Source organism: Triturus cristatus, chromosome 2_2, assembly GCF_964204655.1.
Source record: "Triturus cristatus chromosome 2_2, aTriCri1.1, whole genome shotgun sequence".
NCBI lineage: Eukaryota > Metazoa > Chordata > Amphibia > Caudata > Salamandridae > Triturus > Triturus cristatus.
Window position 1 is genome coordinate 793353264 of NC_140582.1, and position 16713 is coordinate 793369976.

Here is a 16713-nt window from a genome sequence, read left to right on the forward strand (position 1 = left end):
TCTGTTGCTGTCGCATCGTTGGTCCATTTCCAAATATGTTCGTATTTATATCTATTTTCCAATGGATACCTCTATTCTACGATAGTGCCTTGTTCCTACTCTGGTCAGTCTCCTGTTGCTGAGGGAGGCCTGGGTTGACTTCCCTAATAGAGATGATAATACTTTTGGTGTATTCTGATAGACGTGTGTAGGTGTTTATATCTATATTTATATATGTATATCTATAGGTATATATATATATATGTGTGTGTTCACGTATATATTGCAAGTATGATTCTGCTGAACCACTTCCGTTGGGCTTATGTATCTGCTTCTGTCACTGTGCTTTTCTTGAGACTCTAGTTCGACCTTGAATTGTTCATTGCTTATGCATTTCATTTTTACCTTTCTCCTCTGGGCTGCTATGTGTCCTAGTCTCAGAGGGTTGTCTTCTTTCTATGAGGGTTTTCTTCTTCTGAGAGGGGTCTCTACCAAACGTTGTTGTTCTTCTTGCAATGGTATTTTTCAGCATTGTAGGGATGTTTCTCTTTCTCTCTATCGTGAATGTGTTCTGAGATTCCCTTTCTTCTGTGTCACAGGGTAGGGTTGGAGGGTCACGTTCTAGTTTCCATGAGAGGGAGCTGGACCTCTAATTCTGTGGTTTGGGCTGATGTCCTTTGTCCTTTTGCCTTGTCCAGCCTTGGGTTGATTATTTTTGGCAGAGCTACATAGTAGTATTGTTTCTATGAGGTGTTTTCTTCCAACACTTCCTTATCCCTCTAATGTGGGTAATGTCTGCATGTTTCTCATGCAGGCTTCCCACAGTCCTTCCAGTGGAGCGTCTTATTGGCTTCACCTGTAATTCTTTAGAGAACCTGGTTGCCTTATCTCATTGTGGACTGGCTAGTTGTATTCAGTGATCTTTTTCTCAATTCAGTTTGCAGACCCGCCTTCAAGGATAGTGTTGCTTGGGTATCTAATTCTAAGATAAGGAATCTGCAGCTAGATGTCTCTATCAGATTAATAAGTTCCTTGCCTTTGGTAACACTTTATCTGGTAGAGACCGAATCTAGCCGCATATTCCTTAACAAACCACCCATCCTCCCCGCTCTGCAACCTATTAGTCCTGTTACCTACAAGATTGCTGTTGTGGCATTCTGACGCCCTTCTGTAGGACATCATAATTGTTTGACACAAAGATGACTCTTTTTTGGCACACTGTTTCCATAGGCAGTTTATATAGTGGCTCTGCATTGTTGGTGCGAAAAATAGTCACACGAGAAACTGACGTCAGCGTGTCAGGAGAGGGCTTAAATGGACTTCGCCGACGTCACATCCGGCGCAGAGAGGTACTGCTGTACAAAAATTTCCGGATCCAGTCTGGCACCTTAGGATAATTCTAAGATAAGGAATCTGTGGCTAGATCCTGTCGAGAAGGGTTACTTTGAGAGATTGAATGTGCAGTTTAAGACTGCAACAGTATGGCTACAAATGTTAGGCCTGCAGTCACATTTGCACTGTCACTGTAGTGGACGGCACAATGGATGCTGCGTTCTTCTAGTGACAATTAACTTACAGGCCCTGAGAACCCTTTGTACCATACATTAGTGACTTACAGGTAAGTTAAATATGCCAATCACGTGTGTGCAAATTTCATTATGGGAGAGAACAGGCACTTTACCACTGGTTAGTAGGGGTGAAGTGCACACAGTTTTACAAACAGCAAGAATTGGCAGGAGTAAAATCTGGGTGTACCCCATGCAAATGATGGCCAGTTCTACACTTTCCCTCCAGAATACATATCCTAAATGACAAAAGGCTCAACAAAGAACGGGAAGCAGTTTGCAGAAGAGAAAGTTAATACTGTATGTAAAGCAGCTACACTCTCTGACACTTCCTCTGAAAAAGAAAAAAATTGCATTTTGTGCGAAAAAGCTTACCCAAATAGTTCACTCCGGTAAATGCCAGCGCAAATAAAACTTCACCCTGGCTTATATTGTACTTCCATCACATCGTTCAATCCTTGCACTTTAGCGCAAAGTGACACAGCCAACATAGCAAGAGGGCTTAGGTACTCGTTGAACAGTGTGGGGCTGAGAGCAAATCCCTGTGGCACTCCCACCCTCAGATGCCTGGCCTGAGCTGTGAACGGAGGCAACCAGACTTCAATGGACCGTTCGTCCAGGAAGGATGCCAGCCAGTTGTGGGCCTGATGTCTAATTTCTATTTCATACAGTTGTTCCAGCATCCTATGGTGGGTATCGTGTCAAATGCTGCTGTATGGTCGAGCAGTATCAGCATTGCTTTTCCTCCCCTGTCAAGGACGCTCCGGATGAACTCCATCACCTCCAAAAGTGCTGTATCGGTGCTAAATTGAGGGGGGAAGCCAGATTCTGTGGCGTGAAGGATACCATTAGCCTCCAGGTATATGGACAGTTGGCGGTTCCCTTCCTTCTCCAGAATTTTGGAGAGGGCCGGAAGCAGCGAGATAGGCCTATAGTTAGTAACTAGCTTGGGGTCTGCCGTAGGTTTTTTTTTAGCAGAGGCAGAACTTTCGCTTTTTTCCACATACTAGGAACCATCCTCGATGCCAAAGAGGAGTTAAAAATATGGTTTATTACCGAATTAATTGCAGGTGCCACCATATTTAAAACTGAGACGGGGCAGGGGTCAAGAGGGGAACCAGATTTCAGACTTTTTAATGATGCCAAAGACAGAGTCAAGGGATAAAGGCATCTAGGATGGCATATGTTTGAGGAGAAGGAGCTACTCTCAATCCCAAGTTTAAGGCCCCTGGTGCAGTGATTGCAAAACTTTCTTTTAGTGACATGATCTTATTATAAAAATATAGATCGAGCTCCATACACCACTCCATTGAGGGGGGGCAAGCTCGAGAGGTGACCACTGGTCGCGTGAAAGAATTGACTATTTTCAAAATAGCATTTACTTTATTATCTGATTCCGTAACTCTAGTATCAAAAAGACTTTTTTTAGTGAGATGCAGTTTTATTTGATAGAGCTTTAGGGCAGCTTAATGAGCAACTTTATCGCCATTGGCATATCCTCTTCTCCATATTCTTTCCAACTTCTTACATTGGCCCTTACAAAGATTCAATTCCATATTATACCAAGGGGCCGTTGGGCAGCCTCTGGATTGAGAGGCCATCTTTTTTGGTGCCTGTGCATTCACCGTCTCGCCAATCCAATTATTCAGTCGGATGGTGTCGCATTCTACGTTCCCTGTCATAACTGGGGCAGAGGAGAGTAAGGCTTGGTTAATAGCCTCCGGTTGTATTTTGTAATAGGCCCGATAGGTGGCCGGCCCATTACTGCTATTTAAGGGCGGCTTACTGCACATCTGAACCCACCAGAAGGTGATCAGATAATGATCTGTCCAAGGGAGAGGGGTGGACACAGTGGTAACCAAATTCAGATTTGAAAAAATCTGATCAAAGGTGTGGCCAGCCAGATGGGTGGGTCCAAAGACCTCCTGATTCAATCCCAACGGGCTCATAATCTCCTGTAAGGCCACGGTTTCTGACCCTATGACGTTATCTAAATGGATGTTAAAGTCTCCCAGTACCATTAAGTTGGTATATCTCATTGCCCATGATGCAAGTGTATTTTCCAAGGAGCGGGGGCACTTGATAGCCGGACCCGGAGGTCGGTATACCAACACCCCTGCTAGCGACTGACTTTGTGAGAGGGTAAGGCAGAAGCCCAAGGCCTCAATCTCAAGCAGGTCTGCTAGTTCAAAACAGGCACAGTCGTAATCTTTAAAAAAAATAATAGCAATCCCCCCGTCTCTACCAGAGTCGCGATCCTTCCTAATGATTCTGTAATTGGAGGGAATGGCTGCTGCTAGTATTGGATTGGATGTCTCTGTCAGCCATGTCTCCTTGAGGAACAACAGACCTACCTCCCCCTGTAGGCTCTGGAGCCTCCCCCTTCAAGTTCAGCCTCCTACCAGACCGTGGGAACATCTGAGGTGGGTTTTCCACACCCCCTGACCCTCTTGTTTCTGGCAGGCACTTGGGCCGCAGTTTCAAGCCCCAGGTCCTTGTGACTCCCCTAACAGGCTGCCATAGACTGTATAGTCATAAGTATTCTCACAGGCAATCCCAAGATCTCCACATGAGAACTGAGCCCCACCTCTTTCCAGATAGTGTGCTCAAGGTCATTTCCCAACAGACAATCTATAGGCATTACTGGTCTCACAGCTTCTCCCCGACAACTAAAGCCCCAGCCCACTCCAGGGGAACCGAAGCCACAGATTAGTGGCTTACCTGGTTGTCAGTTGTCACAACTTGGTGGACTACATCAGGGACCAGCTGATCTGAGGACACCAGTTGAACCTTCACAGTAGTCATACTGGTTCCTGTGCCTCTCAGAGCCTCCACTCTATGCCAATTTATGATAAGCCTCTGCCGGCACTTTTTAGTGTTATCAGGCATGTGAAATTTGGTTGCTATCGCTCAGGGATACTAGGATAATCTCTGCACTTTTCCCAAAATGAACTGTGACAATCCCCTCCTTCAACACTACACTGGAAATTCCTGGTGTGGGCCCACTGGAAGAGGGAGACCGGCTTCTTTTTGGCAGATGGCATCTCCCATCTTGTGCCTATGACTCGAGACCGTAATAGCACCGGCGTGTACAGCTCCACATGTTTCTTCCTACTAAAACCCCCTTCCTATGATCAGAAGAAGAATAGGACTCCCTTCCTTGGTAACTCTTTTGGAGGCCTTTGGAGAACTCCTTTTGGCATTCTATGTACTCCCCTCCTGGGGACCAGCTCTACCTTTCCTGTGACCTCCCAACCTCCCAACCTCCCCGCTCCCCCCACCCCCGGTAACTTCTTGAAACCTCTAGGACTGTTCTAGGGGCCAACCTCCTTCCCTGGCTCTCTGGTAGCAGTGAGTCTGTTGTCTATTTGGTGCTGGGGGAACACTGTAAAACAATTACTTAAGCTTGCTCTTTCATCATCAAATTGTACAGTCCATCATAACAATTTAGTTTGCCAGCCGTTCAGTAGGTTACTGGAAAAATCTACAGAATCTATCCATGACTGGCGTGACCGCTTCTTGCTATCCCTGAACCTCAGCCAATACTTCTCAGGGGCGAGACCAAATTTTGTGACAACGGCTTCCTACACGGAGGCACACTTCATTTAGTCAGCTAAGGCAAATAAGTTATCTCTCCCCACAGTGGGCATATGCTTTCACTGACTGGCCCTCCTCAATCCCTCTCTGGGACACTATGCATACACAGGGACACCTCATATGCTGCAAACCACTTTTTATGTCTTCCCCCACCAGATATCCAAGCATTAGATTTTTGGGATTGTGAACTCTTTTACCTCTCTTGGGCACTTCACTGTTGCTGCCACCATCTTCAGATAGATTCATATGCCCTTAAGAACCTCAGGTCCGTCTTACGCTGGATCTTCTCCTGAGCCAGAAGGGCCTTCTTCTCTTTCAAGGTCATTGTTAACCTAATTTCCCCTAGGGCCAAAGTTGTTGCTGCCTTTTTTCCCATCGTCAATCAGGGCAGCCATTTTATCCTCAGCAGCCATGTCCAGCTTCTTTTCCTCCAAGGCAAGGGTAGCCAACTGCAATTCCAAAGCTCTCTCTGCCCCCCTGTCTTTGAGCTCTGACCGTGGCACGTTTCAAAAGGACACACTGGTCTTTGCTCTGGACACTACAGGTGATCTAGCCCCTGTGGGCTCATCAATGTCAATTTAGTTTCCTTCCTCCACCTCCTCCTCCTCCTCATTACCCACTTGCTTCTATGAGGTGGACTGCTGCATGTGTACTTCCTCCCAGGCTCTGAGGGCAATCTGGTAGACCTCCTTCTTGGATGTCTTCAGTAGCATTAGCCCCCTTTATTGGCACATGCTCTTCAGATTTACCTTGCTGGGGCTATCCATGCTGTTCAGACCACTTCCATTCTTTCCAACGTTACAGGTGCAGAGCGTTGAGGGACGGAGTGAATTTTGGAAAAAATCTAAAGTGACCAATTAAAAATCAGAAGTCAATTTAAAAATAAAAAGTCGATTCTGCCAAAGGGATTTTTTTATTTTAACTTAAAAAGCAGAGTGTTACTACAAAACATAAGTCCCAGATCTCGCCAGCGTGGATGACTATCCACCTCAAAGAATAATCACAATCCTTTTCGGGGTGAACCCTCAAAGTCTCTGAATTAACCAGATCTCAACGCCCTGGTAGCAAAGGCACAGAGCAGAAAGTCTTAACTTAGGGCAATGTTCAAAGTATTTATGCAATACCAGAACAGTCATGAAATCTGAATGCAAAACAATCCCCAAAAAATGAGAAGATAGGGTAAAATGTATTAAACAGCATTACAAAAATAAAATAAGGGGAACTGGAGGTATAAATGTTTAAAGTTTTAAGTAGGAACAGCCCCAAGGACCACAAAGTGTCAATGGTAGTAAGTGGTTATTATGGTCCAGGACTTGGTTGCAGTTTCACGCTGACGGGATGAAGCAACTCAGATATACCAACCCGGTTCGTCCTACTCGAAGATTTTTCCTTCTGCCTTTAACCCTTTAAGTCCCAATCAATGACAGGAGCACACACCTATATTCTGCCAGGACCTCGGGGGTGGAGGTGGCACTTCTGCATGTACAGAAGTATTCCAATGTGGGTGCTTGGAGATGCCACATTTATGCCTGGCGCGAGCTAGTGGGTGCGAATGACTCTTGGGAACAGCCCAACCAAAGGGGTGAAAGTTCCCTGGGCCAACCCTACCACTTTTGCCATTTTCAAGATGGTGGAAAGTGTATGGCCACTCCAAACTCAGGCTCTGAGGGCTGGGGGGATGTTCTATCGTAATCCTAGTGTTCTCCCACCTCTAAGACTAAAATCCAGTTTGAAGCAATCACTGTACTCCCAGTACACCTGGAGACAGAAGTCTGGTGGAACAAAGCAGGGGTTTCCAGAAATCATACAGTAGATACACAGAAATGGTTTACACATCCTGTTCTTGCCCCTTGAAGTGCGCCCCAAGCGTTATATGTAAATCCCCATCAAGCAGGATTTGACACACCAGTAGGATTTCAGAAAGAGGCCCTTTGTGATTGGAGCCTTACTCAGGAAGAAAGGGATCTGCACAGGTGTCCGCTAACATTTGTCTTTGACAATGGAGGCCTTTATGAAGTGTGACCCAAGTGTTATATGTAAAACCCCAGCAGACCTCTCAAGCAGGGTTTGACATTCAAACAGGAATTGACACTGTAATGTCAAATGGGATGCTTGCAGCTCCACTCTGTCAGGTACAGAGGGGTCATCAGGGTCATTCAGGTCATCCTACTGTATGCTATCCTATTGTATGATCTTGAGAGGCATTTAACTTCACGTGACTTATACATATTTAAAAGGAATGTTTGAACATGTCCAGAGGGGTTACTTTGACAGATTGAATGTGCAGTTTAAGACTGCAACAGTATGGCTACAAATGTTAGGCCTGCAGTCACGTTTGCACTGTCACTGTAGTGGAAGGCACAATGGATGCTGCGTTCTTCTAGTGACAATTAACTTACAGGCCCTGAGAACCCTTTGTACCATACATTAGTGACTTACAGGTAAGTTAAATATGCCAATCACGTGTGTGCGAATTTCATTATGGGAGAGAACAGGCACTTTACCACTGGTTAGTAGGGGTGAAGTGCACATAGTTTTACAAACAGCAAGAATTGGCAGGAGAAAAATCTGGGTGTACCCCATGCAAATGATGGCCAGTTCTACACTTTCCCTCCAGAATACATATCCTAAATGACAAAAGGCTCAACAAAGAACGGGAAGCAGTTTTCAGAAGAGAAAGTTAATACTGTATGTAAAGCAGCTACACTCTCTGACACTTCCTCTGAAAAAGAAAAAAAATGCATTTTGTGCGAAAAAGCTTACCCAAATAGTTCACTCCGGTAAATGCCAGCGTAAATAAAAATTCACCCTGGCTTATATTGTACTTCCATCACATCGTTCAATCCTTGCACATATAACCTCACATGTGCCTTGTAGGCCAAACTACATTCAACATTATTTTGATGATGCACTCCGAAGGGTGGCCAGGAACGTGATACAGATCTGAGTGCGTCAAGACCTCACCAGGAATATGACACGTTCTATAAATAATTAAGTTTAGCCACCAGAAAAAACTCCTTATCACTGTTGGTTTGGAAATTACTATATAAATAACAGTGCAATACACTTTGCACGCCGTATAGCTTCTAGGTGCAGTGTGACTCTCCGATGGCTTGTGTGTGTATTTTTTGGTGAGAGTTTAGGTGGGAAAAGGAAGATTCTTATGGTCTTGTGGACTCTGAGTTGGTTTCATGTATTTTACAACGCTGATAACTCTCTGACCTATTTACAAAGGCATTTTGGAGTGCAAAAACCGAATTGCTGTATTACACTTTTACATGCCTTTTTGAATTCGCCCCAAAACATCTAAAATTGAACTATTCATTAAATATTAATAAACCGTAAGTTCAGATAGAAAGGACAGTGCCCTCTTTGTATTTTTACTAATAGAGGATTAGATGTTTCGGGCCGAGTTACAAACTCATGTTAGAAATAATATTTGCAACATTCTATCCTTGAGTTCTACCAAAGAAACTGAAGAGTTGTATCTATCCTTGAATTTATTCATAAAACCATCTCTAAATTCAAATTGCTTGTAGAGAAAAATGTTTATTTGGATACGTGTCAATTTGGTGCTAGCTTATTTAACTTTGTTTAAATATGAGTATTGTGAAATCAGCCCGCTGTACTGTTTATTAACTTCAGTAGCACTATTTTTCATGTCTTCATCATTGACAGGTTTTCTCAAGGTCAGCAGCTGGTAACCAAATTAGTAACTGCTCCTGTCGCCTGTGGGGCAGTGATGGTGCCAAGTACTATGTTTATGGGGCAAGTAGTGACTGCTTACCCTACCTTTGCTACACAACAGCAGCAAAGCCAGCAAGAGCAGCAGCAGATCACCACTGTTCAACAACCTGCACAAGCACAGCTAACTCAACAATCGCAGCAATTCTTGCAGGTAAGCAGCGGTTACATTAAAAAGTTGCACTCACATATTGATGCGTTGTATAAAATCCTAACAGCTAGGTTCTTAATCCAATTCACATGATTGATAGGTAAAACAGGACCGTTTTGTGATGGATACTACTGCCTGTAGATTCCCCGCCTTTTGAATATCCCCAGGCACCACACTAGATCCAGAAACCTTGAAATAACTCTCCTGTTATGGTAGATGGCATGGACTCCGTCTGGACATCAGTTATGGCCTTCACATGACTTAACTAGAGCCATAAAGCACCACCCCAGTGCCCTGACGTTAGTGTCCTTTTTTACACACCTTTTGCCACTGATCCAGACCACCTCCTCTAGGAAACGTTTTAAAAAAACGTTCTAAAATTCTAGTTTTGAGAGCCAGACAGGAAGTCACCCCTAAAATATGACCTAAAGCAAGGCTTATGGCTGGACTTCAAACTCTCCTTTAAGTGCCATACTGTAAAGGTGGTTGTCACATATTTTGGTTTGCTTAGAACTTTGAGAACAATCTTAACATTCCTACCTGAGAAAGCAGAGAAATCCGTAGTTCAATCTCAAATTATATCGCATCTGGAGTCTGGGGAGTCTCTATAAATTGGTCTCTCCAAATTCCTCTCACAGCACCTACAGATGATTTAAAGCACCACCACACTGCTTCAGTTCATTATCCCCTGCCAGCCATCAGTTTGATTCTCCCTAGCTCAAATACCTTCACTGGCTTTCCTTCCAAAGTCGGTTCCCCATTCCGTATGGGTAGTCCATTACTCTTCCCACTTTTTCTTCCCACACTCTTCCACTAAGGAGAAGGAGAGGCTACAAAGGCTAGATTCTCGTACTGTGCTCAGCATCTGAGTTCACAGAATCAAGGATGTCTGATACGTAGGCAGCAAGAATGGCAAAGCAGTCCAGAAGAGTATCATGTCCCGATGGAATGTGCTTGTTATTAAAATGTGTTATGCCATTGGCAAAAAGACCCCAGCAAAAGGGTTCAGCGCTCTTTCTACTGGATCAAAGGCATCTTTCTTGGTGGTGGCTAGGGGTTGCCCATCGTGGAAATATGCAATGCGGCGACATGGGCTTCACCTCATACATTCACCAAGCATTATTGCATGGATTCAGAAGTGAGAACGGATGGTTATTTTGCACCTTGATGCTTCAGGACCGTGACCTTCAGACCCACTACCTGGATGTGTGTTCCTGTGGTGTCTGCTAAAAAGATAAGGAAACTGTAGGTAGAACTATCCATCTGAAGAAACTTTCTCGTGGATACTCCCTGTACCTGCAGATTCCTCACGGCTCCCACCCAACTCTTCAGTCTGAGGAATAGTTGCAGTAATCTGATTAATAAGGTTCCAGTTAAGAATATTGCAATGTATGTCTTCTGTCGATTTTAAGGCTGATTTCTAAGATTTAAAAAGAAGTGGATCAGGAACTGATGTCAGGGTGCCGGGTGGCACTTTATGGCTCTAGTTACATAATGTCCGGACAGTAACTGTTAGATTTGAGGGTCTCTGGTAGGCAGAGGTAGGTACCTTTGACAAATAGGGACCCTTGCATCTAGTCAGGGTAAGGGGGTACACTCCTAAAATATCCCCTGCTCACCCCCTTGGTAGCTTGGCACGAGCATTTGTGAACACATACAATAACTCAGTGACAACACTACAGATGGACACCACACAAAGTTTTATATTAAAAATAAGTATTCTTTATATAGACTTATCACAAGACCACACACAACAAAAATCCACAATACTGTACTTAAAATGGTAGAATTAGCTTAGTTCTCTTTAGATGTTAAAATGCAACACTTTGAGTTCAATGTACCTTAAGATGCGTAACGCAATACAACAAAAGTGTTGCAGGGAAGTTGATGCGTCGGTTCCTTACACGCAAGAACGGTGATGCGTCGGGTCCCTAGTGCTGCGTAGGGGATGCGTCGGTTCTTCTCTGCGAGGGGAGTTGATGCGTCGGTTTCATACTGCGCTTCCGTGGCGATGCGGCACGCAACGCCGTGATGCGATGCAGATCCGGTGCAAAGAAACAAAGATGGCGTCTTTTCTTGATGCGACACGATGCGGACCGCGACAGGCCCTGCGACACGCTTCTCGGTGATGCGACGGCATCTGCTGCGACTTCGATCCTCTTCTCCGATGGTGCGGGACGCTTCGGCAATGATGCGAGCCGCGACAGGCCCTGCGACACGCTACCCAGTGATGCGGTGGCGTCGGATGCGACGTCGATCCTCTTCTCCGGCGATGCGAGTTGCTTCAACAGTGATGCGAGCCGCGACAGGCCCTGCGACATGCTTCACGGTGATGCGGCGGCGTCTGCTGCGACGTCGATCCTCTTCGGGGCGCTTCGGGGACCCTGCGATGACTCAGCGATTCTTCTGGGCCGCGACAGGCCCTGCGACACACTTCCCGGTGTTGCGGCGGCGTCTGATGTGACACGCTTCTTGCTCGTGAGTCGTGCTTCCAGCTCCTTGCAACACGCAGTCCCTCAGAAAGCCTCGCAAAAGAGCAGGCACTTCCAAAGAACACTTGGGGAGCTGGTGAGTGAAGTCTTTTGTCCCTGAGACTTCAGCAGGAGGCAAGCTCTTTTCTCAAGCCCTTGGAGATCCTTCACAAGTTGAATAAAGTACACAAAGTTCCTTTTCTCCTGTCTTTGGCAGTCAGGCAACCACTGCAGGCCAATCCCTCAAGCTTAGGGATAGTCTCTCCTCAGTCTCTCTGGTTCCTCTCCTCAGCAAAGGTTTCTTCTTGTTTCCCAAAGTGATCTAAAGTTCTTGGGTTTGGGTCCCAATATTTATACTCAGTTTCTCTTTGTTCTCTGAAGGCAGAGAGGCCTTTGCCTAGTCCAAACCAGTTCTGGTCAGTCCTGGAGCACTCTGTTTACATGACTTCTTTTTTCCTTTCACAGTGCAGGGCAGAGACATCAGAAGCACCACAGGAGGTGGAGCCAGCATTGTGGAGTGGAGGCACAGCCATATTCAGGTCCCAGGTGCAACTCCTCCCACCCATCTAGATGCAGATCTCTCTATTCAGCCCTGTGCTGACTCACCCTGTCTCTGGAATCCCCCAGCCCCTGTCACTCACACTCCAGACAAGGAATACACAACCTAGCAGAGGCAGGTTTGGATGGTTAGACAAGAAAATACCTACTTTCTAAAAGTGGTATTTTCAAACACAGAATGTTAAAAACAACTTAACTAAAAGATGTATTTTATCATTCTGAGTTCAGGCATACTAAACTCAAATTTCTACCATGTTCCCTGAGTCAGTTAGGATTATAAGATGTCATAATCAAACTGCCCATTCTGGCCTATGGGGAAGAGGTTGCCTTGCAATAGTGAAAAACAAAAATGGCTGTAATTCACTATGAGGACATGCCACACACACCAGGGCATTGCCTACCTTATACTTACAATGCACCCTGCCGTTGGGTCTACCATAGGGGTGTCTGATATGAAGAAAAGGGAAGGTTTAGGGACTGGCAAATGGGTGCACTTGCCCTGTCATCATGGCAGTACCAGACTGCAGACAGGCTCTGCAATGGCAAGCCTTAGACACGCTTTAACAGGCTGCTTCTGTGGGTGGCACAACCAGTGCTGCAAGCCCACTAGCAGCATTTGGATAACCAGCCCTGGGCACTCCTGGTGCACTGTACTAGGGTCTGATAGGTAAACCAAAGAAGCCAATCTTGGAATCACTAATTCATTCATCAATTTACCATAGGGAGCACTTGCACTGTGGCACTGGATAGCAGTGGCACAGTGCCCAAAGCATCTAACACCAGCAAAAACACATGAGGCAATAGCAAAAAAAGGAAGGGATATCCACGCCAAGGTGCCAGGTCTAACAGTAACTGACAGAAATGGAGACTGAGCTAACTCCACCTACTGGCGCAGGAGAGCTATTGCAAAATTTCTGGATCCAGTCTGGTTCCTGGAGATATTCAAAAGGAGAGGAATCGGCAGACAGATAGATTATCCAACACAAAGATCGTTGCCCAAGGTAAGTAACTCTTTCCTCATATGTATTAATAGCACATGGCCAAAGTTGCGAACTGCTGTCCATGATAATACTAATTCGCCCATGTAGTTAAGCAAATTGCCGAATAAGGAAAATTGTATACTTGTATAGCTCTCCATCTCCGTAAGCTTGCATAGGTTCACTGTAACATGACCATTCCATCACCTCTTGAAGATCCAGAAAAGCTTTTTAAGGTTTGCCTTCTTTGGGAACTGTGTGAGTCAGTCAATCAATTTATTTTATGTAGTGTGTTATAAAACTATTACAATGTCAAAAAATGTATGTGAGTATCATTTATAAAAACTCTAAATCCTGTTGCCAATTGCAACCAGAATTAAAGAAGTCTATTATCATCATAAACAATATGTAATCTGGCTAAGAAGTAGCGTAAATCCTGTGGTCACCTTGACAGTTTCAAAACCAAATAAATAATTAATAGCATTTTCAACAGTCCTTAAACTAGCTTGTTTAAAAAGAATGTTCAGCAATGTTTTCTTGTATCTGGTACATTTGGATAAGTCAACAATAAATATAATAATTTATCTTGATATTTCCTAGTATAGGAACGATTTAGACACGTCGATTTCAGTTTGGCATTTACATTTTTTTTAGTAAGAAGACGTTTTTTCTGTAATAGTAAAAATCTCCTTATTTTGGGGCAGGGAATATCCGTCAAACCACATTCATCTCAAATTTAGTTTTTTTCCTTTATGCAAACATTGAAGTGACCTCTTGTTGGATAGATACTTTAAGTAATTAGTAAATGATGTATCCTTGGAGACTAAGAATAAATGTTTGACAGTAGTAGTCGTTCGCAGTTTCCGAGCAGGTCGACTTCATGGTTATATCTATCTGAAAGAAACAGTTAGTTATAGATTCCTTACCTTAGAATTATCCCCAGGCGTCAGACTGCATCCGGAAAGATTTTTCGTCAGCAGTACCTCTGCGCGTCGGAAGGTGGTGTCGGTCGACTCCGCGTCGGTCATTAGCGTCTTGTCGCCGGGATGACGTTGCGGTAGCTACTTAGATGCGCCAGTTCTTTCTTTTTCCGCACCAGCCTGCGCATATCCGGAGAGAGCGGTACCTCCAGTCACTTTTTGACTGAACTTTTTTTTTTTTTTTTTTGAAACCGTTTATTACAAAGTTCAAAGAATATACAAAGATGGGCCTACAACCTTCAGGCCGGCCGCTAGCAAACAAGAGGAGCATAAGATACACACGATAGAACGCAGGCAGCGGCAAAGGGAAACATACAGGAGTTAGCCGCGTTGATGGCCACACCATACGGACCCCACATGACGGTTTCTTTTAAACGTTAATAACAACAAACAAAATCCAACCACAAGGCAACCCACGATCGAAAACAGCAGCATGTGCTCCCCTAGAAGGGGGACCCTACCAAACCATAGGAGTATCAAGGGGGGGGAGAAGGTCAGAACAGGGACTGGGTGGACTCAGTGCCCGGCACCGGAGAGCTAAACCGGCTAAGGGGACGGGGCAGGCGATGGATCGGGCAGTAACGGCGGGGCGCAGATTCCACCACGGTAGGCGTTCCAGGGGCCCCACACTTTCACCCATGTCCCAGGCTTACCTCTCGCTACATACACCACCTTTTCCCTAAACATGCACCAGTCCATATTTTCCTTCCAGGCCGAAACAGTCGGGGCCTCTGGGAACCCCACAGCTGAGCAATATCGCGCTTGGCCACCATATATCCCAGAGTCACCCACCACGTCTGTGGCGCCGAATAGTCGGTCGGTTCCCACACGTTCAACAGGCATCTCCTCGCTTCGGGCAGCAGCGGCACACGCGTAACCACCCGCAGGACCTCATGCACACCACGCCAGAATCGCTCCACCTCTGGGCATTCCCACAAAATATGAAGAAAGGTCCCCAAGGAACCACACCCACGCTTACACAACCCGTCCACAGCATAGCCCATACGCAATAGCCTTGGCCCCGTTATGTAGACCCTATGGAGTATCTTGAGCTGGACGAAGCGAAGGCGGGCCGGTATGGCCACCTCTTTCGGGGAGGCCACCGCAGAGACCCAGTCCTCGTCGTCCAGCTCTAGTCCATCGGCAACCCAAGCCTCGCGAAGATCAAGCAGCAATCCCACGCGGTCATTGATCAGTTTTTTATAGATTAACGAGATCGTGCTTTCCGGTACATGTCCATCCAGCACTCTATCTTCCAGAGGGGAGTACTCCGGGATGGAGGCAACGTCCGGGAAGGCGGAGCATAGTGCATGACGGATCTGCATATACCGAAAGTACTCCCTGTCTTGCAACTGGAATTCCGTCTGCAGCATCCCGAACGTTTTGAATCCCCCCCTCGTCCAGAGATCCCCCACCCTGCTAATGCCTATCATGTCCCACTTCTCGAAGCCCTTCGAGGTCCACAGGGAGCCCAACTGCTCAGATGCGTACAGTGGTGACGCCCGGGTCAAACGATCCTTCCACCCCATCGCTACATTAGCCGCGTGCCACACTCGTACCATGACACGCGTGGGGCCCGTAAGACGTGCGTCGAGCGAGCTGGAGTAGAGCGCTCGATTATAGTCACCACCCGGCAGTAGCATCTTATCCATTTCAAAGGCCGGGTTCAGGGCGGGCCCGTATAGGCCGTGATTAATCGCAGCCAGCTGGGAGGCCCAATAATACCGTTTAATATCCGGGAGGGCAATCCCCCCGTCATACCACGGGAGCGTCAGCTTCGCCAGGGCGATACGCGGTCTCCCGTCCCAGAACAGGCGGCGTTGCAAGCTCTCCACCTCGCGGAAGTAGCGCGCCGGGACGAGGTCCATTGTATTCTGCAGAGCGTACAGGAAACGCGGCAGCGACATCATCTTAAACAATGCCGCCCGGCCGAGCGGCGAGAGCGGCAAACGCCGCCAACGCGCGACATCCTCCTTCAGGCGCTGGAGGGGGGGCAGCAGGTTGCGATCATACCGGGCCTCCGCGTCTAGGGTGATGAAGATACCCAGGTACCTAAATCCCTGCGGGGCGATCTGGATAGGACAGCCCCGCGGAAGGATAGGAGCCTCCCCAGAGAGAACATACACGCACGATTTAGCCCAGTTGATGACAAGGCCGGAGTTATGACCAAATGAGTGCAATACATCAACCAGTACTATCAGTGATTTACGTGGGGAAGCCAGGTACAAGAGAATATCGTCAGCATATAGAGACACGCGGTCCTCATACTCGGGGGTCCAGCGGAGACCACGAATAGAAGGTTCCCACCGCAGCCACTCCGCCAGGGGCTCCAAGGCAAGCGCAAAAAGAAGCGGCGATAACGGGCAGCCCTGCCGCGTGCCCCTGCCCAACTCAAACGGAGCCGACACTCTACCGTTCACGACCACCTGCGCCAGTGGGCCAGAGTACAACAATTTAACCCAGCTGATAAACCCTGGGCCAAACCCAAATTTCGCGAGCGTCGCCCAAATATATGGCCATTCAAGTGTGTCAAACGCCATAGTGGCGTCCAAGGATGCCAAAATGGCCGGCTCCCGTATGAACGGGACACGTGCGAGCACCCCATGCAAACGCCGCAGGTTAAGCGCTGTGTTACGATGGAGAATAAAGCCGGACTGGTCCTGGTGGACCAAGTCACACACCACGCCGACC

The 16713-nt window shown here is 46.5% G+C and overlaps 1 protein-coding gene across 9 annotated transcripts in view; it reads left to right on the plus strand.

Annotated features, from left to right (window-relative positions):
• The window catches only part of CLOCK (clock circadian regulator), a 2260868-nt gene that overhangs the window by 2198207 nt on the left and 45948 nt on the right, over positions 1–16713 (plus strand). For all 9 annotated transcript variants that reach the window (XM_085642074.1, XM_085642079.1, XM_085642082.1 and 6 more), the window contains one exon: positions 8820–9039. In XM_085642074.1, the coding sequence (XP_085498200.1) occupies positions 8820–9039 (220 nt within the window). The remainder of the gene's footprint in view (positions 1–8819; positions 9040–16713) is intronic.